Below are 25,391 nucleotides of genomic sequence, written 5' to 3' on the forward strand. Positions count from 1 at the left end.
ATGTCTTTATGTTGGATTGCTACTTACTAATGATTGTCTTCCAATTTCCCCCCCACCAGCCAGGCCCACAACTCCTCTTTCTGTAGGCGCCATTGTCCCACCTCCAAGGCCTGCTTCCAGACCAAAGCTTACTTCAGGCAAGCTCAGTGGGATTAATGAAATAGTATGTACTCAGGTGTTTCTTCTTTTTAATTATAACTGTTTGGATTTAAGATGCAAGTGATATCTTTCTGTGTGTCTCTTTACAGTTATATGCTTGGAATTTTCTACTCAGTCTTCAAAATATAGAAATGTTTTCCCAGACACTTCTTTTATTCCCATATCTTACCTCATTATCATACCTCTGGAACAAGACATTATTCAAAAGGAAAAAGATTTCCTAACAAAGTTGGCACATTTTAGAAATACTACTCAGTACCCATTGTTTCACAGTTGAGAAGCAATTGTTACATAATTTTGCTGCAAATCAAATATTAAAAAAGAAAGGATTCCTGGCCTTAGAAGTATACTGCCAGGAGAGTCCTGGAAGGCATGTAGGTTAACTTGCTTTATTTTGTATATAAGGAAACTGTAATTTGCATCACTTCATTGACTTGTACATATTACTATAAAAAAGAAAAAAGCATTGGTCTTCAAAAGTGGTCTGATAATGAAAGAAATTTTATGGGTTCTCTTCAGAGTGAGGCTCTCCCAAACCACTCTTCTTGCCTCTGATCTATTCTGCTTTGCTTTTATCTTTTATACTAATTGCCAGTTTAATTGCCAGAATTGAATTTCTGTAAGTCAGACTTAATCTTCTTTTTCCCCTGATACACATATCCAGTGGTCCCTCATAATTCACGTGATTGAATATTTTAGTTGCATGTACAAGACTTTTGATTAACTGTCTGCATTATCCTGTTAACTGTCCAACTTGCTCAACTACTTGCATTACCAGACTAGACTGTCCAACTTTCTCCTCTTTGCAGTCTAAGTATAGCAACATGACACTTTCCACAGTCCTTCAAACACATCGTGCTCTTTTATACATCCACATCTTATTATGCCTCCTCTGTCTGGAATGCCTCTCAGTTTCCTTTAAGGTCTTGTTAAATATCACCATGCAGGTAAGGCCCTATTTCATCATTACTCCTCCCCCAGTGGATTTAATCATTCTTATACCCATATACTTTGTTTGTATATCTTTTAGTGCACAAATCACATTTTACTTCTCTTCCCTTCTCCTCACCAGCCATACTTTCTTTGTGGGTGTTCCCCTTACACCCAGAAAGGGGACCCACATGGGACTATCCCATGGCCAATTTCATATCCTTACTACTTTGCATAATACCTGTCATATGGTACATAGTTAGAAAATGCTTCATGACTAAACAAAAAAGCTTGAGCATCAAGTGTTGACATGGTGACATTTTCTTTTATATCTTATCCGAATGAACAGGCTTAATGGAAGTGAAATTAAAGACTAAACACCAGCTGCAAAGGAGATGGTTATTTTTTAAGTCATATAGAAATTATTCCATCTTAATAACATGGGTGTTTACCAGATTACAAAAGCAGTGCATGGCCCTAGCTGGTGTAGCTCATTGTATTGAGTGCAGGCCTGCAAACCAAAGGGTTGCTGGTTTGATTCCCAGTCTAGGGCACATGCCTGGGTTGTGGGCCAGGTCCCTAGTAGGGGATGCGTGAGAGGCAACCCCTATGTTCCTCTCCCTTCTTTCTCCTTCCCTACCCCTCTCTCTAAAAATAAATAAATAAAATCTTTAAAAAAACAGTGCATGATTATATTGTAAAATTTGAAAAATAAGAAAAACATAAAAACTTCTATATGTTACCACTCAAAGATTAACCACTGTTGACATTTTTATATATCCTTCCATTATTATTATTATTTTTTAATCCTCTCCCAAGGATATGTTTATTGATTTGAGAGTGAGAAACATTGGCTGCCTCCCATATGTGCCCTGACCAGGGATTGAACCTGCAACCTTTTGGTGTACAGGACAATGCTCTAACCAACTCAAGCCAGGGCTCATTATTTTTTGAATGCATAAGTACTTATTTATTCAGAGGTAATAAAATATAGTTGTTAAAAGCACAAGTTCACTAGCCAATAATTACCTGAGCAACATTAGGTAGGTTTTTTATTTGGAATCTGTTTCCTTATGGGTATAATGATAATAGGTTGTTGCGATGCTTAAATAAGTTAGTTCAGGGCGGAGTAAAGCAGGTTTACAGTTGTTCATGTGGTAAATAATACAAAAACAAATAATACAGTGATAAACTCTGTTTTGCATACTCAGATTGTATATCTACTTTTTCCCCATTGTCAAGTGAAAATACTTGCTCAAAAAGTTAGTTACTGTGAGTGGTATGTGTATATTTTTTAAATAAAAGATCTTTTCTTATTTTTTATTTGTTCTTCACTTGAAAGTATTTTGGGAATGTCTTTCTGTATCATGAATTATTTTCATAATTTTCAAACTTCTTTAAATTGGTAGAATTCTTTGTCAAATAATTTTATGTTGTTAAGTCTGTTAAATAAGGGGGACTTTTATAGTTGAACCCTTCTTCTCACCCTTCGCTTTCTGCCCAGGCCTTGAGAGCCTTCTAGAGACCACACTCTGCGGGCTTGCTTCAGGGAGTACCAGTGGAATTGGCTGCATAGCAGAAATGCTCTATCTTCTGCTCTGTTGCCAGCATTAAATTCCCACACATTTTTAGACATTTATTTGACATTTAGTTTATTTCCAGGCTTCCATTATAAAGTGTTTTAATGAATATCCTTATGTTTGTGTTTTTGCAGACATTATTTCCTTAGTAAAATTTTAAAAGTGTGAAATCCATGAACTAAATGGTATGCACATTTTTAAGGCTCTTGATGATTATTGCTCTATTATTGCCCACCAGAAAGGTTATGCTGATTTGAATTCTTTCCAGCTGCACATTGGAGTGCCCTGTTCCTTGCATGCTTTTATGTGCACTTTCATCAGAGGTCTATAACCACACCTTCCCCACACCCCTACAGAGAACTTCTCCATGATCTACAGCAGTGGTTTTCAAAGTGTGGTTCCAAGACCAGCAATATTAACTTCTCTTGGGAACTTGGTAGAAACTCACTTTCTCTGGCTTCACCCCAGACACAAATGAGAAGGTCTGGGGAGTGGGGGGTGGTCCAGCAGTTGTGGTTTAACAAGCCCTCCAGGTGATGCTGATGCATACTAATGTGTGAGAAACACTGTTTTGAAGCAGCACTGTGCAACAGAAATAAAATGCAGGTGACATACATAATTTTAAATGCTCTCATAGCCACATAAATAAGTAAAAATGATATTTACTTCATATATACAAATATCAATTTAACATATAACTATGAAGACTATTGACTGTTTACATTATTTTCATGTGTGTGTGCTAAGTCTTCAAAAGTCACTGTATTTTGTAGTTACAGCTCATCTCAAATTTGGACTTGCCACATTTCAAGTGCTAGTGGCTGCAGTACTAGACAGTGGTGTTCTAAAATAAGAAAAAAACACTTCAGAAAAAAGCTGTTGCCTTTTCCTAAAAAATTATAAAAGGCATATTCTAAATTGTAGGTTGTAAAAATGCAGCCACATTACATTGGTCATGAGGACATGTTGTCACAGGATAAATGTCCCCCACAGTAGTTGATTTCAAGACTTTTTCTAAACTTGTTAGTTTCAAATCAACTGTTGAATTTACTGTTTATTTGGCTTCATATCTTGCACTACCCCAATTGATCTGTTCACATACATAATTGCATTTTTAAACCTTGCTGTAGTTTTTCAACCTACTGCTTATAATGAGTCATCAAAAAGCCATTTTTTGGAACTAAGTTTAAAAATAGTTAAGTGGGGTTGGGGGTTTACCAATTATAAAACACTTTGGGCAGTACTTTCTAATTTTAATAAGTTTACATCTGTAAATTTATATTTATACAGTGAAGAATTGACTAATTTTAGCATGTGAATGTTCATAGGGTTTGTTTTGCCTTTTGTTTTTCAAGTCCCTCAACTGAGAACAGGAATAATATCTCATCCACTGCTTTGGATCTAGTACTTATCCCATAGCCCAGTACATAGTAGGCACTAAGTAAATACTGTATTTATTTAATTCTTTTATAAACAGGAAAAGGTTATTTTTAAGTAAGCCAAATATGCTTTATTTTAAAAAGTGAAATACCTCAAGAAGTATTGTTAATGTATTATTGGAACAATTAGGAATTTGGAAGGAAAGAATTTATATTTGTTTTTATGTTAAATTAGAAAAATGGGAAGACAGTAAAATTAAAATTTTCTCATGAAAATGTGGAAATTTGTAAACACCAAATTAAAAGGCAAGCAGTATTTAGGGAGAAAATATTTGTAGCAAATAAAGTAAAGGGTTAGTAAAAGTTCAGGTAATACTGTGTTCTCCCAAAACTAAATCAGACAAAGCTAATACATACAACTTATAAAAGGAAAAATGCCTATGTTATTTTTATCTATCAAATTGGCTAAACGTTAAAATTATTTTTTCCATCATATAAGGCCCATCCATTCATTGCTGGCAAAGAAATATTTTCTTGTATTTTTAAGCAGTAAAGTCAATAACCCTTTTGGGAAGCAGTTTGGCAGTAAGTGTGGAAAGCCTTCATACTACTTAAATTAATCATTTAACTTTTGAGAATCTATCCTAAGCATACTTTCTGATACACAGGAAATTATTTATGTACAAAGATTTTCTTGAGAGCATTATCGTAAACTTTTCATATTTTCTCAAAAATTATTTGACCTGTGGCATCTCTAATTTTGAGGTATAAGAAACTCACATAAATAAATTTAGTTTAGTATATTAAAGTAAAACTTATTTGACACCTAATAACCTTTTTCTGATAAAGGAGGAATTGTTTTACCATTTTGATAAATAACTTTTTGTTTTTAAGCCCAGGCCATTCAGCCCACCTGTAACTTCCAACACCAGCCCACCTCCTGCTGCTCCTTTAGCTCGGGCAGAAAGTTCTTCCTCTATCTCATCATCTGCTTCATTAAGTGCTGCCAATACTCCAACAGTAGGTAAGGAATTATTGTCAATTACATGTGCAAGTTAGCATCCAAAGTACGATCAGACTGGTTTTTTTGTTGTTGTTGTTTTTGTTGTTGTTTGTTTAATGGGCTAGTGATGAATTTAACATTAGAAATTTGGGTTTCCGCAAACATCTGGCATTATCAAAGTAGGCACATTTTCCTTTTCTTATTCAATTCATATTATCTAAGTAGGAAAATTTTAACCATGTTTAGCACTGTTAAGAATACATCAAATTTACCCAACTAATAAAAATAATATTGAATATAAACTGTAATTGAAAAAAAAGAATGCATCAAATTAATGAACTGACCAATGTAAATACTGTAGTTGAAGGCAAAATATAATGCAGCCCTTTTTGCTGTGCACTGATACTTGCATTCTTAAGAAAGTTCATATTTGAAAAACAATTGATTCAATGGAAAAGGGGGTTTTATGCTTATAGTGAATTTTTTTTTTAAGATTTTATTTATTTTTAGAGAGGGAAGGGACAGAGAGAGAGAGAGGGAGAGAGAGAGAGAGAAAGAAACATCAATGTGCGGTTGCTGGGGGTTACGGCCTGCAACCCAGGAATGTACCCTGGCTGAGAATCGAACCTGCGACACTTTGGTTCCCAGCCCGCGCTCAATCCACTGAGCTACGCCAGCCAGGGTGAATTATTTTTTTCTACAAGAATTTGAATCACAAAAATTTAAAAAATATTAGGGCATAGCTATATAAACCTAAACCTCACTGAACAGCTTCAGTATTACATCTAGATTTTGCTCAAGAGATTTTTCCGTCATCACCTTTATCCAGTTTTTCCTGTAAATTCTTATTACAGTACCTTTCTCACCCACTGTTAGTATGATAAAGCAAAAAGCCACTTAAACAAAGCAGCTGTGTTTTGAGAGCAACAACTTACCAAAATTTTGACTGTCCCCATTGCCTCTGCTTCTAAGTAGTGATGGATTTATCCTTGATAATGCACATCACTGATGTGTACTAACTGAACATAATTCAGTAGTGCTCCAAGTGTGGTCCTTGGGCCTGCAGCATCTGTCTGCATCACCTGGAAACCTACTAGAAATAGAACCTTTTAAATCAGAAACACTGGGAGTGGGGCCAGCAGTCCTTGAACAGGCCTTCCAAGTAATTCTGATGCATGCTAAATTTGAGAATCACAGCCATAAGTAAGCTGATTTAATTATTATCTAACTTGATTTGTCAGAACTCACAGAGAGGAAATGCATCTTGTGTCTGTGGCCTTTGTAAAAATGGATTAAGTAGTATAGGCTAAAATGAGATTAAAAATGACTATTTCTAAATGTTCAAACATGATGTTTCCATCTTATTTTATATACCTTTGTGAGCATAACATTTTCCCCATCTTTTAAGTTTATGCAAACACAATATATCTAATAAATTTGTCTTTTTGTTTGCTGTAACAGCAATTGATTCATTTTTTTGTATAGTGGTTTTTGTTCATTTTTTTTCCTGCAGAATGTACATTTTAGTCATAAAATACATAGATGGGTCCTATTAGAAATCAGGACAGGTGGTCTAAACAAAAATTAGCTTTAGTTCTTTTTCATTTTCTCTAGATTATTCAGGTTTTCTGTTAGTGATGGAAACTTTAATTTTTGATTAAGTTGGTACATAAGTTTTTAGTTTGAGTCACTGTGGGCAATAGAACCACAAATCGGCGCCTCTGATGATGAAGGCGGGATATGTGTGGATTTTGTACAACAAAGGTTCTTTAAATCGACCTGAAAGATTCTTTTTCTTTGCTGTGATGCTTATTAAGCTCTTTGTTTACATGTAAATTTTTGACTCTGTTGTTTCTTGAAAGTATTTTTTCCTGCAATATTTTGTTTTATTTAAATATGATAGAAGATGATAATTTGATTGGGACACTCTCTGAAATTGAAAAGCACTGTGAGACTTCACAAGGTATTTATCAAAAGCAAATATATGTGTTAACTAATGATCCTAAAGTGTATCTAAAATACTTTGTTATCTAAATTTTCCTTTTCCAGCAATGTGTGGTGTCTCAGAAATCAAGATTAACTCTAAGGTTTAACTCTCTCAATTTTGTACTAATTATATACAGTTGCTATATAGAATAAAGCATCAGATCCCCAACTATAAAAACACAATATTTTTGCATTATATTCCATCTCTCTGCTCTTCTTTCAACATTGAGAAATATCAATAAGTGTTAACTCAAAAGCTATTGGAATGAGAAAAAAAGTGATTATAAAAGCAGCAGAATATTGTCAGTTAAGGCACCTTTTTCTTCACGCCTCATTAGCAAAGTGTCTGGCACATACTAGTGGCTAGTAAATAACTATTATGATTTTGTGAATAAAATTTTGTATTATTGGGTTTTTAATTTTCACCTAAAATTTACTGGGTTTTTAATTTCCACTGAAAATTTTAAGTTGTCTTGTTTGGTTGTGGGATTACTTTTCCCAGTGGTGTAGAAGTAGCAGTTCTTGTTCCCATGTATTTGTAATTACTGAGCTATTTTTCTAACTGTAAAGAACTTTCTAAGTCAAAATTCCTTCAAAATTGTCAAATACCACAAAATCTTCCTGGTCTCCAAAACTAACAAAAGGTCTTTCTTTCTGTTTGTAGGATCTCAGGTTTAGTTGTGAGGCAGAGAAAGCCAGTACTGAGTTGTGTCAGAATTAATCTCTAAGTATAACAGAAGTAACTCAGTCTGTCACTATAGGTAATCACTTCTGAAATAAAAATATCTGATGGCCATGAACATTGTGCACGTTTATATAAACAAAAGCATACATTCAAATTTCAGAGCTATATGTTGACCTAGGTTACTCATTTTTTAAATAAGAATGAATAATTATAACTATTTTATTGACTTATTTTTATAAATTTCATCACATATATTAAATGAAGGCATAAATGGGAAAGGGACATTTGTGGAAAAAAGGAAAGGCAGCAAACAATTTTGAGGGATTTTTCTTTTATGAGATAAACCAGATACTTACTTTACATTAAAAAAAAACTTGAACACATGCATAAACTTTGTTTGCATTTTATTATGCTTTTAGAAGACTATGCTTTATTATGACTTTACTTTAAAGGTATCTGAGTGAACTTTATGTAAGCAGTGTTATAAAAAAATAATGTTAGTAGTTACATTTATCAAGACAAGATAATATGGGATTATAGTACAGGTATTAGAGAAAGAAGAGGTTAAAAGAGAATTATGTATGACAAATAGAAAAATCCAGTTCAATGCCCTGATGTATGCAATTGGTAGAACTTGAAAGAATTTAGTATCTGATTTTGACACCATAGTTTAGTAATTTTAGCTTCTCAGGTAAAGGGCTTTTTCCTTGACATTCCTTAACCCAACCCTTTTGTGTCATTACATTGAAAAGAAAAAGTCATTGTGGCATTTTTCTGATTTTTTTGGTCCTTTGTATTATTTTAGCCTATATTTTTAACCTCCAGATTTTACGTGGGGGACATCATTGAAATCAGTAACGGAGTTATTTGTGGCAAACTAACATTGTGACTATACCTGTCTTGATTTTAATGCATGTTTTTCAGTAGGATTTAACAAATGAATTATGTGTACTCTAGGTGTGTCACGAGGTCCCAGCCCTGTCAGCCTTGGAAATCAGGACACCTTACCTGTGGCAGTCGCCCTTACAGAATCTGTTAATGCCTACTTTAAAGGAGCAGATCCTACCAAGTTAGTTTTTAAAAATACAAATATGTGTATGTGTTGGAGGGGTGGAGGGGCTTGGTGGTAAATTTTAAGAGTTATGTTTGATTCTGAATAGGTTAGAGTTTACCTGCTTTTTGCTATCAGATATAGTCAATTCAGGATTGTCTTTCAAATTAAAAAAAGTCACGGTAATCACCAGTACATAATAAACGGATATAAATAAACTGGATTTTTCCCCCATTTTATTTATATTCTTGCCCAGGCTTTATGATCCATATGGTACATCTGTAAAGCAGGAAGATGTTTTAGGTGGGGATAGAACTCTGAAGCTTGACCTAATGTATATGTTTTGTAAAAATCTGACATTTGCAAGAGAGACCTAGAATGCATGTTTAATAGCTGAAAGTCTTACAGGATTGATTTAACCCCTATTTTTCATGCAACATTATTCACTCAACCTACATTCATTCTTCAAATATTTGAGTGCCTACTATGTGTAAAACTGTTGCAAGTTTGCATTATCATGAGAGAAAGTTTCTTGGATTATTAGTTTTCTCTCACGGTAATGTGAGCTCAGGAGAGAAGAACTTTGTTTACTAAAGTATCCTCAGCACTTAAAACAGTCTCACACATAGTAAGCGCTCAAATATTTGATGACTGAATGTACATGGAATGAATAATGAAAAGTTGGGGGTATTGATATATGCCATGAAGGAAAATAAACCAGGGTAAGGGGATGGAGAATTACAACGGAGGGCTACTGTTCTAGATAGAATGATCAAAGAAACCTTTTTAAACAGATGTTTGAAAGACATTGAAGAGTAAGTCATGCAGCTGAGAGGAGAGCATTCCATTGAGTATAAGGGACTGAGGTAGAAGCATGCTTGGCATATTTAAGAAATAGCAAGGAGAACCATGCCACTGAGTGGACGAAAGCAAGGAGGAGAGTAGTCAAAGTGAGTCCCATAGAGGGACTAATTCAGGTTGGGCATCATGGACCATAAGGAGTTCGGGTTTATTTTTTGAGTGAGGTGGAAAGCCAGTGGAGGCTTTTGAGCAGAGGAGTGATGAGGTTACTTGTGGTTTTGAAGTGGCGCTGTGGCTGCTGTATAGAGAATAAACTCTGGAAGGAGCTAAGCTAGATGCAGAGAGTTAACCACAGAACTCTAGGTCAGACACGATGGTGGCTTCTCTGTAGGTATTAGCAGATGAGATGGTAAATGGTAATAAGATTCTGAATATGTTTTGAAAATAGAATTGTAAAGATTTAGTGAATGGGTAGACTGCTAAGTTTGAAGTGCTTACTAAGACAACTTAGCAGAGATACTGATTGATCATTGAATGCATGATTCTGGAGTTCAGGGCATAGATTCCGTTTAGAAATAAAATATCTACCATATTTTTTGGACTATAAGATACATACCCCCAAATTTGGGAGGAAAATGGGAGTGCCTCTTACAGCCTGACTGTAGCTTACCTAGCTTGCTGTGGGGCCGGGGGCACAGCAGTGGTGCAGGGTCACAGGAGGCAGGAGCCTCCTGTTTTTTTTTTTCTACTCTGAAACCTAGGTGTGTCTTATAGACCAAAAAATACAGTGGTTGTCATTAATCTGTGTATAATACTGAAAGCTGGGAGCCTTAGAGAGTAGAGAAGCTATCTGATGAGAACTAAGTCCCAGTCTCCTCCAGTGTTAAGATAACAGGAAGATGAGAATGATCCAGCAAAGGTGTTTGAGATAGCATGCAACAAGAGAGGTGAGGAGAGAACCAGTAGACCGGTGTCCCAGAAACGAAGTGAATAAACCCTTTCATGAAAGAAGGTTTGTGAAGCTATATCTGATGCCACTAACAGGTCAAGAAACATGGACCATTGACAGTTTGGAGGTCATTGTTGACCTTCACAAGAACAATTTTAGCAGAGTGGTGGAGATGACGTCCTGTTCAGAGGAAGTTCAGGAGCAGGACATGATGCAAATAATAGGCAACTATATTTGGAGAGAGCAAATGTAGACAGGTCTTTCAGGATGTTTTGCTCTTAGTGGAAGCAGAAAAATGGGGTAGTATTAGAAGAGAGATGATAGAATCAGAGGAGGTTTTTATTGGTTTTAGTGTTGTTTTTTTAAAGATTATATGCATTTTAGCATGTCTGTATGCTAATGGGAAAGATCCAGTATTTATGGGAAAAATTGAACCTTCAGGCAAGACTGGGGACAATTGCAAGAGTGAAGTCCTTTGGTATGTAAGAGAAGGAGAGGTATTTCAGTGCAGAAGTGATGGATTGTCCTTTGGTGCATACACTGATCATCAGTTGAAACAGGAGGGAAAGCAAAACATACAGATACAGAGTCAGTTGGATTAGGAGTTCTGTAGTGACAGTATGGGAAGGTTCTTCTTTGGTTTTATTTCTTCAGTAAAATGTAAAGTAAAGTGGCTGTTAGTAGGGGAAGGGAACATTGCTACTAACCTACATTAGTAGGTTAGAGGGAAGAGGTGAAGGTATATGAAAAGAGGGAATATGGTAGAATTGTCAGGTAACAGTAAGGGAATGCAGTTAAGAGGTTTGGCTGTATGATTATATGTTTTTCTGTAGTCATGTTCAGCTCTATAGATGAAGAGCTAAATTTAGCCAAGACTGTTTTGCCAAGCAAATGTAATCCAGTGGAAGAGGAGTGAGGGAAGGCCTATGCATATGAGTGTGTGTAATAGTGGACCAGGAAATTCCAAGGTAGGAAGGAATGAGTGAAGATCAGTGAAAAAGGTGGTAGGCATACCAAATTGTGGAGGTTTTAACAAGGTTGGAGAAGTGTTGGAAATGCAGTACTAGACTGAAGGAGTTGGAAGAAAAGGAAGTGGTGATGAGGTAAGTGGTGATTGAGATTACGGAGTGGCTACAGCGTAGCTGAGGCAGACTGGAAGGCAGGGTCATTAGGGTGAGGCATTAATGAACTAAGGGACCAAAATATTGAAAGGATTATCTGAATGGATATTGAAATCACTAACAAATTATGATGGTCTGTTTCTGTACCACTACTCCTAACAATGGTCCAGGAGCTACAATGTTCAGAAAATGAAAGGGAGTGTTGAAGATGACTTGAAAGGGATGGGCTAACAAGTATAGTTAGCTCGGTGGTATGAGTTTAAAAAGAAGCTGGTGGTTTTTAGGAAGAAAGAAGGAATACAGAGTTGGGACAGGCAATGAGGACCAAGGAGTACATGTACCACTAATGCCACCCCGAGGCCCGGTACTCTGTGGAGTTTAGGGGTCAGGGTTACCTTCTAGGACAGCTGGGGTGGTTTCGGTCAACAAGTTGGGAGATGTCACCAGTGTTCCTGTGTTTGTGTTTAGTATGCCATTTCATAGGAATACTTTTTAACAATTAAACTGAAAAAAGTTTTATTCATAATTACATACATAAAGTCCTTTTTAAATCAAATATGCTGTAAATGGAGATGAAAGCATCTTACTTAAACTGTTTAAAAATGTCAAAATCCCCAATTTTCAGGTGTATTGTGAAGATCACTGGTGACATGACAATATCATTTCCTAGCGGAATTATTAAAGTCTTCACTAGCAATCCATCTCCAGCTGTGCTGTGCTTCAGGGTGAAAAATATCAGCAGACTAGAGCAAATTCTTCCAAATGCACAACTTGTGTTCAGGTTTGTGTACTTTTCTTTTGAAGGTGAAACTTCTTTTTAAGAATTTTTTTTTCTTTTTGAACACTAATCATTTAATTTGAAAACAATACCAAAATTATTTTTATGATTGAACAGCCTTCTGCTGTCTTTGTTTTGTGTTTGGTGGTAGAAGTAATTACCACATCGTTAAATTTTTCTCTACTGCCCATCTTCTCATCTCTCAGGCAAACTTCTACGATTTATTCTTTATCCCCCGACTTTAGGCTTCCCTCATCCCACCTTTTGGTTCCTTTCTACTAGTTTTTCCAAGATCACCAAATTATTGCACAGAGGCAAAGGGTAAAGATAACTCAAATAAAGTAACAAACCTATTTCTTATACATGCAGTGACCCATCACAGTGTGACTCGAACACAAAAGATTTTTGGATGAACATGCAAGCTGTTACTGTCTACCTCAAGAAACTATCAGAGCAAAATCCAACTGCTTCTTATTATAACGTAGATGTATTAAAGTATCAGGTAAGTGTCCTATCTTTGAAAAAATCCTAAATTTAAAGTACTAATAAAGAGAATATTATACATCATTAGATGAATAGTATGTCATGGCCAAGTGAGGTTCATTTCAGGAATGTGAAGGATATTTCAAAATCAGAAAATCTATTAATAAGCCTATGGAGATTTTACCAGTTTGATCAAATCAACCATCTATTTCGTATTAAAATATTGAGTAAGTATAAATACATGCATGTGTCCTTAACCTGAAAAGACCAGCAGCATCAGTCTTACAACACCTGAAGCAATCAGAGTCAGGAATGGCAAAGACAACCATTATTTCTGTTAGTATATAAGATTTTCTACATGTGTTAGCTCAGTTAGACAAGAGAATAAAATAATAATAATACCTATAATTAATAATTGTATTATATTTCTGGAAAACTCAAGAAAATCAACTGGAAAACTACTTGATATAGAAGAATTTAGTGAAGTGGTCAGTTTAAAAATTAAACAGCCCTGAATGGCATGGCTCCAAAGCATCATCCTGCACAGTGAGAAGTTACAGGTTCAATTCCTGGTCAGGGTACATGTCTGGGTTGTGGGCCCAGTCCCTGGTTGGGACACATGAGAAGCAACCAATCTATGTTTCTCTCTCTCTCTTTCTCCCTCTAAAAATAATTAAATATAATCTTTTTAATAAAATTAATACAAAAATTAACAGCTTTCACCCTGACCAGTGTGACTTGGTTAGAGTGTTGTCCCACAACTGAAAGGTAGCGGGTTTGATACCCAGTCCAGGTGCCTATGATTCCCGGTACCAGCAGGTTCGAAAAGGCAACCGATCAATGTTTTTGTCTTTACTGACTTGAATATAGTTAGGAAAGAATACTTTATTCATTCACAGGAAGATTCAAGTTGTGTAAAAACGTTTAGCTATTTCTAAATTAATTTATAAACTTAATACTGATCAGAAACCCAGTACAAGTGTTTATGTATTTGTGTTTGGAGACCTGACAGTCATTTTTAAGTTCTCTGAAAGAATAAAGTTTAGAATAAGTTAGGAGATGTTTTAAATGGTGGAGTAATGTTTTAGTTTTAATGGGAAAATTATTATAAGGCGACGCTATTTAAAATAGTTTGCAACTGGCACAAAAGTACATGGCCAGATGAATGGGGAAAAAATAGAATATCTAGAAACAGGTTTAAGAATAAATGGAAAATTGTTTATATGACAGAGTAACATTTCAAGGCAGTGGGGAAATGATGAATTTTTCAATAAACGGTGCTGAGGCAGCAGGTTAGAGATTTGGGGGAAAATTAAGCTAAATCCCTAACTTATAACTTTAACCAAAATCAAATCCACATGTATCAAAAGCTTAATAATAAATGAAACCATAAAGAAAAACTGTAGGTGAATGTATGTATATTTATGGGCATATATATGTATATAGAAGTATAATATCTATTTATTACAGCTTTTTAAAGATTTTATTTATTTATTTTTAGAGCGGGGAAGGCGGGGAGAAGAGAAGGAGAGAAACGTCAATGTGTGGTTGCCTCTTACACGTGCCCCCAAGCCAGTGTTCTGGCCCACAACCCAGGAATGTGCCCTAACTGGGAATCGAACTGGCAACCCTTTAGTTCACAGGCTGGCACTCAATCTACTTAGCCACACCAGCCAGGGATTTATTACAGTTTTTAATCTTGATGTGTGGAAGCCCTTTCTAAGAATGATACAAAACCCAGAAACCATGCAGGGAGAGAGTGAGCTATTTGACTAAAAAATAAATTTGTGTATAAAATATTTAATTAAAACAAGCAAATTCTGATCCTTAACAGAATCAGTATTTAATCTGAAGGAAAAGTATTTATAATACATAAGATAGACCAAAAAGCTTACTCCAAAGAGCTCTTATAAATTAGTAAGTGAAAGTTGAATAAATCAGTAGACATCTTATGGGAGAATGCTCCATGTCAGTAGAGATCAGAGCAGTGCATATTTAGACAGCAGTGAGGCACTGGTTCTAGCCCATCAGATTGACAAAAATAAAGACTGCTGTATTAAATAAAAAGAGTTGTGGCTGGTCTGATGGTAGTGGGTTACCAGAATCAACTAAAGTTAGTGTCACTAAAGTTGGAATACAATGCCCCCCCACTACTCAGTTTGACTGGCTTTAAAAAAAATAAAAGAATTGTGACCATTTGATAATAGGAGTACAAATTAATAGAATATCTTAGAAGGCAATTCTGTTAGATTGTTGAAAAATGTAACTTTTTAAAAGGTTTTATTTATTTTTAGAGGGGAAGAGAGAGAGAGAAAGACAGGAAGAGAAACATCAGTGTGTGGTTGCCTCTCGTGCACCCCCAACTGGGGATCTGGCCCGAATCCCAGGCATGTGCCCTGACTGGTAATTGAACTGGTGACCCTTTGGTTCGCAGGCTCAATCCACTGAGCCACACCAGACAGGGTTGAAAAATGTAACCTTTAATTCAATAGCTCCACTTCCAGGAATCTGTTTTTTAGGGGGGAAATGAGGGGGAGATAAGTTACAAAGAACATTCACTGCAGCCTTGCTTGGAAACCACCTAAGGAAAGATGGATTAAATGAATTACAACCATTAAAAAGAATGAGACAACTTCAGGTTTGCATATGCCTAAAAAATCTGGAAGGATATGTACTATTATGCTAACAGTGAGGAGTAAGAATGCCAAGGGATAACTTTCCTATTGCATGTACTTCTGTATTTGAATTTTTAGTAGGGTAATTTTGTTAAAATGGCTTATGTTTCAACTATGGCCATACCACCCTGAACGTACCCGATCTCATCTAAAATGGCTTCTGTTTCTAGGAAATACTTAAGGAGTAAAAAAGTGCTGATGCCACTTAAGTTGGCTTAAAGTTTATTCCAAGTATTCATTTATCACTCATGCAATGAACATTTGTAATTCAGTGCTTGCTAATTGCTGGCAGTTGGATGGGGAGATAGTAAGATAAGAAGTAAATAGTAGTATGTGTTAGAAAATAAGTGGTATGGGAAAGGTGTGTAAAGTAAAGTATAAAAAGTTGCATTTTTAATGTAAATCCAGACAGGGTGATCATTGAAAAGGAATCATTTGAGCAAGGAACTGAAGAATTAAAATTGTAACATTTACTATGGGCCATGTGATTAAAATCAGACATTTGAAGTTGCAAGTATTCTAATTCTAGGCCTGTAGAACTTTGTGATAGCTCACCCATTTTTTCTGTTTTAAATCTAAATTCTAATTTAAGGGAGAGAGAGAAACATTGATTTTGTTGTTGTACTTATTTATATTTATGTATTCACTGGTTGATTCTCATATGTGCCCTCACCAGGGATCAAACCCACAGCCTCGGCTTACCGGGATGACGCTCTAACCAACTGAGCTACCCAGCCAGGGCTAAATCTAAATTCTCATAATTCATAAAAAATCTTAGAATTCTATGTTGAAAGGTTTTCAGACATTACATGCATAAATAGGAATCACTTGATAACATAGCTGATTTCTGGCCTCTGTGCCTAAGTTGTTGAGTCAGACTTTCTGCATTTAGAGCCAGGAGAATGTGCATTTTTAAACAAACACCAGGAAAATTTTGATGTAGGTAATTCCAGGTCCAAACTTTGGGAGTGGTTCCTACTACTTCCTGTTTTACGCTAGCAACAGACAGCTCCCTCATTTATTTTTGATTCTGTGAACTCCTGTGTTCAAGTGTGCATGTCACGAACATAACTTCTTTACTTTTCAGGTCAAATGATTGTTTATTTTCTCTTTCAAGGTATCATCAAATGGTATTCAGTCCACCCCTCTAAATCTTGCAACATACTGGAAATGTAGTGCTAGCACCACAGATCTTCGAGTGGATTATAAGTACAACCCAGAGGCTATGGTGGCACCAAGTGTGCTTTCTAACATACAAGTGGTGGTACCAGTGGATGGTGGAGTCACAAATATGCAGTCCCTTCCCCCTGCAATATGGTAAATTAAGCAGATTTCTGAATTCCTACTGAATTTGTGTTAACCTTCAACTTTTAGAACCTCAGTTATGAAAGTTGTGTAAGTTTGAAAAGTCTTAGTGCATTTTCCCATAGAAACCATGCCGTAAAAAACATGTTCATTTTACTAGACAAGCCACATTAGCCTCAATGCAAAATAAATTAATTTTGCTATCATCAAACAGACTTGAATGCTTCAAGACAACTTTACCCTTAGGCAAATTACTCAGCCTCTCTAAACGTCTTTGTTTTTATTTTAAAAAATAAAGATTATAATAATTATTTTAAGGGTTTAATAAAACATCTGGCATATGTATAGGAATACCTATCTGATCAGTCTTAAGTATTAGTTGCTTTCATTTCTTAGCTACCTCTCTTGTCCTCTCTATTATTAGTATGGACTCTAAGCAGTCTTAATATTTACCTCACCATTTAATGAAAGTGTGTTTTTCTTGAGTAATAAAGGAATTGAGCCACCTACACATTCAATTTTCCTTTCTCTGGTTGAGAGAAGTGAGAAGAATTACATAAATTGGTAAAAATTCCATTATTTGAGAAAGATATAACACTGTATTTTATAATCACCAGTTGATACTACTGAAAGTAAATTTAGTACTATAGTTCTAGTGAAATATTTAAAATGCATTTATTTATTGAGGGCCATCCATATATAAGGTATATAATACTAGCCATTTAATCTGAGAATTTGTGTTACAGGAATGCAGAACAGATGAGGGCCTTCTGGAAACTGTCTGGCGTTTCAGAAAAATCCGAAAATGGAGGTAAGTGTATGCTTGCTGTTTTTTAAAATATGAGTTCACTGAAAATGGACCTTTGAAGGCATGTCTATGGAAAGTTTTCTCCTGGAATTTCGTGCCTTCAGTTCTAGAATTGACCACTAGGTGGAAGTTAATACCTTTAAAAAGAGTGGACCAGTTGAGATTCAGAATGCAGTTTCCCCTCTATAATTGAGTATGCTTTCTCTATAAGAAAAAGAATTTGTTTTGCTGTAACTTTATAAATATTAAGTAAAAGTTTCTTATGTTCACATGCTAACATTAAGAGAAAATGCCTAATAAAGTAAATTTAAAGAAGCAGAACATTAATTCCAGCTAGGTAACTTAATAACTTAATAATTGAAAGTGATTTAACACACTCTTGCTCACCGATAAGGGAGTCCTCCTGGCCTCCCAGAAATCATGTAGAAGCTTTCAGACTTCAAAAAGCCCCCTTGTGAGGTAAGACAAAATAAATGAATGGGACATGAAACTAAAGTTTTTACACTTCAGAAGAAATCAACAAAACAAAAAGGCAGCCAACTGAGTGGGAGAAGATATTTGCAAACAATACCTCTGTTAAGAGGCTGATATCCAGTATACATAAAGTATTCAAATAACTCAACCAAAATCCAAGCATTCCAATTAAAAAATGAACAGAGGAGCTGAACAGACACTTCCAAGAAAGCATGCAAATGTCCAACAGATAAATGAGAAGATGTTCAGCTTCACTAGCTTTAAGGGAAATTCAAATCACAAGCACAGTGAAATACCACTGCACACCTGTTAGAGTGGCCAATACCAACCAGACAAGAAACTGCGAGCGTTGGAGAGGATGCGGAGGAAATGGAACGCTCACACACTGCCGGTGGGAAGGCGGACTGGTACAGCCACTGTGGAGAACAGTGTGGAGGTTCCTCAAAAACTTAATAGAGCTGCCATATGACCCAGCAAGCCTTTTTCTGGGTGTGTACCCCAAAAGTTTGAAAACATTTATTTGTAAAGATACACGTGTGTGCCCATATATTCACTGCCGCATCATTCAAGGTAACCAAGATACGGAAGCAGCCTGAGTGTCCTTCAGTGGATGATTGGATTTGTTTTAAAAAGATGTGGTACATACATACATACAACAGAATACTACTTAACCATAAAAAAGGATGAAACACTGCCATCTGGGACAACGTAGATGGATCTTAAGAGTATCATGCTCAGTGAAAATAAGTCAGAAAAGGACGAGAACCATATGATTTCACTCATGTGAGATATAAAACAAAGTGTGACAAGAGAACAAACAAAACAAACTCACAGACACAGACAGTTAGTATGATGGCTACCAGAGGTGGAAGCAGGATGAAGAGGATAAAGGGGGTCAAATATATGGTGACAAGAGGAGACTAGACTGGGTGATAAGCACACAGTGCAGTGTACAGATGATGTTTTACAGAATTGTATACTTCAAATTCAGTGTTACTAACCAATGTCACCCAATACATTTTTTAAAATACCTTCTTTCTACTTCATTTTCCTAAGAAAGCCTTCCTGATAATTTCCTTTTATTAAAACTAACCATAAATGGCCTTCAATTCTATAATTTTTTAAGGAGATGAAAGCTAATTGCCTCCTCTCATCAAGTCTGCATCTGTGTTCTCAAAGCAAAGGAAAAGTCGTTGCTGGCTCATCACTCCTAGTATCTCCCCTAACTCAATTCAGAATATAATTCCCAGGACAGTCAAATCTTTAGCATTAATTCTTAGCATTTTCTCTTAAAGGAGAATTACTCTCCCCTGTTTTTTTTTTTTTTTTAATCCTCGCCCAAGGACTTTTTTTTTATTGCTTTTTGCAGAGAGAGGAAGGGAGAGAGAGAAATAATGATGTGGGAGAGAGAAGTATCAGTTGGTTGCCTCCTATATGCACCCTTGCATGCCTGGACTGGGATCGAACCTGCAACCTTTTGGTTGCGGGACAATGCTCCAGCCAACTGAGCCACATTGGCCAGGACTATCCTGCCGTCTTTTAAATACCTAATTCATTTCCAATAGCTTTTCCTGTTGAGTAGGTTTTTCTGAGTTTTTTCTGTTTTGAATATTTTAAGCATAATGTGATCAAAACATAAAAACATTGCCAGTAGTCTTTTTCATATATATTTCTGCATAAAGGACCAGGAACATACCTGTATTGCCTGTTCATTTATGCCTGCCATGTCGAATACAATGTTTACTAGAGAACCACATGCTGTGAAATCACCAGGCTAATCTGCAGTTCCTTTGTTGCTGTTTGATACTTAAAGGATGTCTGTTTTCAGGTAGTCAGTGGGACCAACTTTTACTCTACGTGTATGGCTTTTGGGGGGACGAAACTGAAACACTAGCTGAAACTGGATGTAGACCAGAAATCCTAGTTGAATTGAGGGCTTAAAACCAGTTAGCAAGGGATAAAAGTATGTATAATATTTTCCCATTATATGGAACTGTACTATGGTGATCACTTACCAAAAAGGGAATTTGTTCTCTAAAAAATAAAATACAAAATTTCTAACCAGATATTTTAATAGTTCCCCTCTGCTATTCAGATATCAGGGTGTCTATGTGAGGCAATGAAAAAGTCGTGTAAATGTGGTTCTGATTTGGTTGGTCAGCGTTTAAAAAGAAATTCCCAAATTAGAGTACTGTAAAATAGAAATTTATTTCTATTCTGGCTTTATGCCCAGAAGAGGAACAGGAAGTAATTCTGAAGTTTAAGGATTGCCAAGGTGGCTGCTCTTGGGCTGTGGTGGAACTTTCACAGAATTGAATTGCAAATAAAGAATTATACAAGTTTAGACCTGGCTGGTGTGGCTCAGTGAATTGAGCGCAGGCCTTTGAACCAAAGCCTTGCCAGTTTGATTCCCAGTCAGGGCACATTCCTGGGTTGTGAGCCAGGTCCCCAGTTGGGGGCATGTGAGGGGTAACCACACATTGATGTTTCTCTCCCTGTCTTTCTCCTTCCCTTCTCAATAAATAAATAAATAAATAAATAAGAATAAAGAAATAATGTTTAAAAAATTTTTAGTTGATAAACTATTTAAAAAAAGAATTGTACAAGTTTAAGGAGGGCTTAGACAGTGGTTAAGAATTAGGCAGCAATTCATCTCCCCTACTGACATGGTACTATTGGGTGGATCAGTGCTAAGAAAGCTTCTTCCAGGTTTTCTCTATAATGTTCAATTTATGTGCAAGGACTCATAGAATGTCACACTTGCTACGTAGCAATTCTGTTCACTTTCCCCAACTAGAATACCTAGTAACCTCGTAAACTCCTTCTTTCTCACCTCTTGATTCCAGAGCCTAAATATACATCAAATGCATTCCTTTTTTTCCTTAGCCTAGTTCATATCCCCTATTTCTGTCACCTAGAGCCCTAGACTATTTCTTTGACTTACATTGGTTGCCATACCATGCATCTTGCGCCTCTCCTCTCTTCAGAAATATTAATCTGAAATGTTTTTATCTTCCTTACCTTTGGTGTCTCCATATGGTAATTTCTTATCTTGGCATGTAAAGAGATGTAGAGCTTGTTCCTTGCTACCATTCTCGTCTCACCTTTTGCCACTCTGCTCCTATTCTCCAGCCCTTTCGGTATAGAGGCAGTTCCCTTTAAATGCATCGTGTTCTCTCCAGTCTCCCATCTCTGTAGCTGTAGCTCCTTCTGCCTGAAATACGCATGGTCACCCCCCGTCCCCACCATTTTATATGCTTTTGTGTCCCATGGCTTCTGAGAACTCTTTTTACAGTATTTGTCATCTTCATCATAATTATTTGGTTTACTGTTTCTGCCATGCTGTTAAGCATGAGGTATGTTGAATAAATGTTATATCAAAAAGAAAGCACTTCTGCAATATCTATTTTGCATGTTAGACCAGTAAATTTTTTATTCTCACTTGAGGATGTGTTTATTGATGTTAGAAAGATGGGGAGGGAGGGAGAGAAACATCAATGTGAGAGGGAAGCATCGATTCGCTGCCTCTTGCATGCACCCTGACTGGGGGCCGAACCCACGGGCTAGGTGTGTGTCCTGACCGGGAATCCATCCTGTGACTTTTTGGTTTATGGAATGATGCTCCAGCCAACTGAGCCACACTGGGACTGAGCTAGATTAGTTAAATTTTTAAAAAAGAGAGGTAAATAGAAAATAGTAATGTTGATAGAGCTCTTCCCGGTCTTAGCCATCTTTTCCCTTTGCCCTCTCCCACCCCCATGATATAACATACAGCATTTGTTTCCTTTTGATTTTATTCCTACTCACATTCCTCCTGGCGCTTCCCTTTGACTGCCCTCACCTACTTCTCCCTTGACTCACTTTCCGCATGCGCATACAACATGGGGGTCGCCATAGTAAATGCCTGTGATGCTTCTACGAGTCTCTCACATCAAAGAGAAGCATGAATTAAGATTATTTACTTAACAAACATTTAGATTCACTGAATAAAGTCTGATTTAGAAACAGGACCATGATTCATTTACAGATCATGAATTTGGCATAGGACTGATAATAGTTTTAGCTTACGTGCTCATTTGATTTTTTTTGTATGAAATATATGTTACCCTGTGTAAATTCTTTTTTTTTTTTCCTTATAGGTTCTGGGTCCCTCAGAGCAAAATTTGATCTTTCAGAAGGGCCCAGTAAACCCACAACACTTGCAGTGCAGTTTCTCAGTGAAGGAAGCACGCTCTCAGGAGTGGATGTTGAACTTGTAGGCACTGGCTATAGACTTTCCTTAGTAAAGAAGCGGTTTGCCACTGGTAAGTTGGGAGATTTCATGCTTTTTCATGTATATGAGAAACATGTGTGTTCTAAAGGCATGGTTGTTTTTTCTTTGACCTTTGGAATAAGGTGCCAGGTAGAGACACGTCTGGGAAGAATATCCATGGTCACTCTAGCTGAACACCTGTGATCTGATTATAATGTAAACAGCAGATGGGAACTGGGGTCCTGTATCTTCAACCACAGTGAAAATGTCCTCTGAGTTCATTTGAAGTTATAATTGCAGAGCTCTACTTGGTGTTTTTCAGGACGATACCTGGCGGATTGTTGATGGACCTAGCAAAGTGGTTGGCTCAAGGGAGTGATACAGACCTGCCCTTCTGCATTATCTGTTCTTCCAAACACTATTCTAACTTATGTTATGTCTTTAAAACTTAGACACATTTGAAAGCTGACTGTAAATATTAAGTTGCACCTTTGAAGTGAGTCATCAAAAGAAATAGCACTGAAATGGTTTTCAACGCTGTAAACGATCAACTGCAATATTCAGGAAGCACATTGATTCAGATTGTCAGTAAAAAGTTTTCATAGGCTGAAATTTTTAATTATCTTTAGTATCTATTCTGAAAAACGGGGTTATAGTGTAATATCAAGCCTAAACTTTCAGGAGAGCAAGCACAAAGTAATTTAGCTTTCCATAAAATTTTAGAGTCAGAGATAGCTTTGAAATTTTGTAAGTTTGATACTGAATGGATTCTACATTTTGGATAATGTTAATTTAGAACACTCAATCAAATTGAGTTATGTGCCATAAAGTAATCAGACCAGAGTCCAAGTTGTATGCAAAAAATTTATCATTTGATTTTTATAAACATATAACTGTAAATGGTGTTTTATATGATTTTTTAATCCTCAAGTGCAATGTGTTTTAAAATAAGCTTGCAAAAGACAGAAATTTACTTCTGCAGTTAACTTTATAGAAGTTGTGATTGTTTTGATTAATTAATGCTGTAGATTTAATTTATTTTTATATGGATTGCATAATGTGTGCCTTTTAAAACAATAACAAAAACCAGAACTGTGCCTATCCAGTTTGTGTTCATAAACGTGCCTCACTTTTTTCCTCACCGTCTGGATCTTCTGTTCAGAGTTTTGTGGTGGTCAGGCATATTACAGGATAACTGCAGTTTTTGTAAATGACTGTGGCTGGAATTGAGAAGGGAATTCGGAATAACTAAATGATAATTGATACGTAAGAACCCTGGCTCACTTCTTTAGTGAAACACGGTTGCCACTAGAAAGAGAAAGAGCTACCTAATGACTTACATTTACAGGGGAGAAAATTACCTTCAGCCGTTCGACCTTAACTTTATCAAAAGTATGTAAATCTTAAATTCTAAACAATTATAATGGTAAATTGGTAACTAGTATTTTAACTCTCAATTTAACATTTCCCTCCACTCCATTTATCATTGGAAATTTATTTATTGAATGTGTTGTGAGCATGCATTTTATAGTATTTTGTGAGGAACATATTTTAGAAAAGATTAGTTCTGGCATTAGAGAAGTCTGCCATTTGTTTTCATTTCAGTGTTTGGAAAAATTACCAATTTGTTTTCAAAGTGATGGGTTACTTAAACATTTCTTAAACTAATAATTAAATAGTAAAAAGCCTAACTTTATAGCAAATACTGATTAATTGAAGGAATTAAATATTTTGGACAAGGTTTCATAATCTACAAATGGAAATTTTATTTATGAGGATAAATACCAGTTATCCTGCATTTTGCATAGAAGTGATAAATTGTGTTATATATGATAATTTATATAAAAACCACTAACTGTTCTGTTAAGCTTTACAGAAAGTAAAACTACTACTAGACATTTATGTAACATGTTGCTATACTAAATACAGCAGAAAATCTACTTGTTAGCAATATATATAACACAATATGTGCTTTTGTAATATATTCAGTGTTAGCCCAATTCTAAATTTAGATTTGACTAAAGTAATACAGGAGACAATTTGCTGAAATGGTCATCTTGACTAAATAGTGAACAAAATTAGAAATTCTCTTACATTGTGCTCTTTTAAATGCCAATTACAGTCCCTGATTGAAATCTTAACTGTAACTGCACAGCAGTCAGACTTTTATTGATCAGTTAATATTTTATTATTGGAATTCAGACATCAATATACTTATAATGTTTGTTTTTAATCAAGTGTTACCTAAAAATGTACAAATTAGTGAAGTGGTTAAACTTCTGCACTTTCTTAATTACCACAGTCTTCATACCAAGTGTCAGTACATAAATTTGTATTGGGTGCAGGTTACAATTTTGAAGCCATATGAGTTTATGGAGGTGTTTTGTTTTTGTTTTTGCTTTGGTTTTTGTTTTTCATCTAAAACCCCATTAATGTTGTAAAAAAAAAAAAAAAAAAAAGACCAGTAGATTTTCAAAGGGAAATGTGTTTAGCAAGCTGGTTCTTGCTTATGTATAGTGATTAAACTTTGTAGCTGTCTCTTTAACCAAGAATTTGTAAACACAGAACTCTAACAAATGTGAGTTTTTAAGAATTGTTATTTACTACTTTGAGTTGTAATTACAACAATGCAAATCTATCTTACAAAATTTTGTAAATATTTTTGATTTTTTCATAAAATGTAAATTTTACATAAAAGTTGTACCATTAATAAACATGTAATATATAATTTATCAGTTAGTGTATGTGACTGTACTCTTATTGACAGGAACAGCCATGTCATAGATGCTAGGACATCACCAGTTGGGTAAAAAAGGAGTGATTGGTTTTGAGCTTTGTATCAGTGGCCTGGCATACAGACCTGTGCATTATTATCTAAAATTAACAGCCCCTGCCACGACTGTTTCAGGTTTTATTCTGGCACTCGAACTTAACCTTGTTACATAAAACTATTTTACACTGGCCTTTCAGCA

General features: G+C 35.8%; 1 protein-coding gene across 4 annotated transcripts in view; it reads left to right on the plus strand.

Moving 5' to 3' along the window:
- The window catches only part of FCHO2 (FCH and mu domain containing endocytic adaptor 2), a 113,287-nt gene extending 88,136 nt beyond the window's left edge, over window positions 1–25,151 (plus strand). For 2 of the 4 annotated variants that reach the window (XM_036020397.1, XM_036020395.1), the window contains 10 exons: window positions 60–163; window positions 4,943–5,072; window positions 6,955–7,014; window positions 8,680–8,791; window positions 12,270–12,425; window positions 12,792–12,924; window positions 16,698–16,897; window positions 17,632–17,696; window positions 22,307–22,471; window positions 22,742–25,151. In XM_036020397.1, the coding sequence (XP_035876290.1) occupies window positions 60–163; window positions 4,943–5,072; window positions 6,955–7,014; window positions 8,680–8,791; window positions 12,270–12,425; window positions 12,792–12,924; window positions 16,698–16,897; window positions 17,632–17,696; window positions 22,307–22,471; window positions 22,742–22,764 (1,148 nt within the window). In that variant the 3' untranslated portion in view covers window positions 22,765–25,151. The remainder of the gene's footprint in view (window positions 1–59; window positions 164–4,942; window positions 5,073–6,954; window positions 7,015–8,679; window positions 8,792–12,269; window positions 12,426–12,791; window positions 12,925–16,697; window positions 16,898–17,631; window positions 17,697–22,306; window positions 22,472–22,741) is intronic. The other 2 variants (XM_036020394.1, XM_028511555.2) reach the window with 1 other exon arrangement.
- Window positions 25,152–25,391: the final 240 nt, after the last annotated feature.

Source organism: Phyllostomus discolor, chromosome 3 (genome assembly GCF_004126475.2).
Source record: "Phyllostomus discolor isolate MPI-MPIP mPhyDis1 chromosome 3, mPhyDis1.pri.v3, whole genome shotgun sequence".
Classification (NCBI taxonomy): Eukaryota; Metazoa; Chordata; class Mammalia; order Chiroptera; family Phyllostomidae; genus Phyllostomus; species Phyllostomus discolor.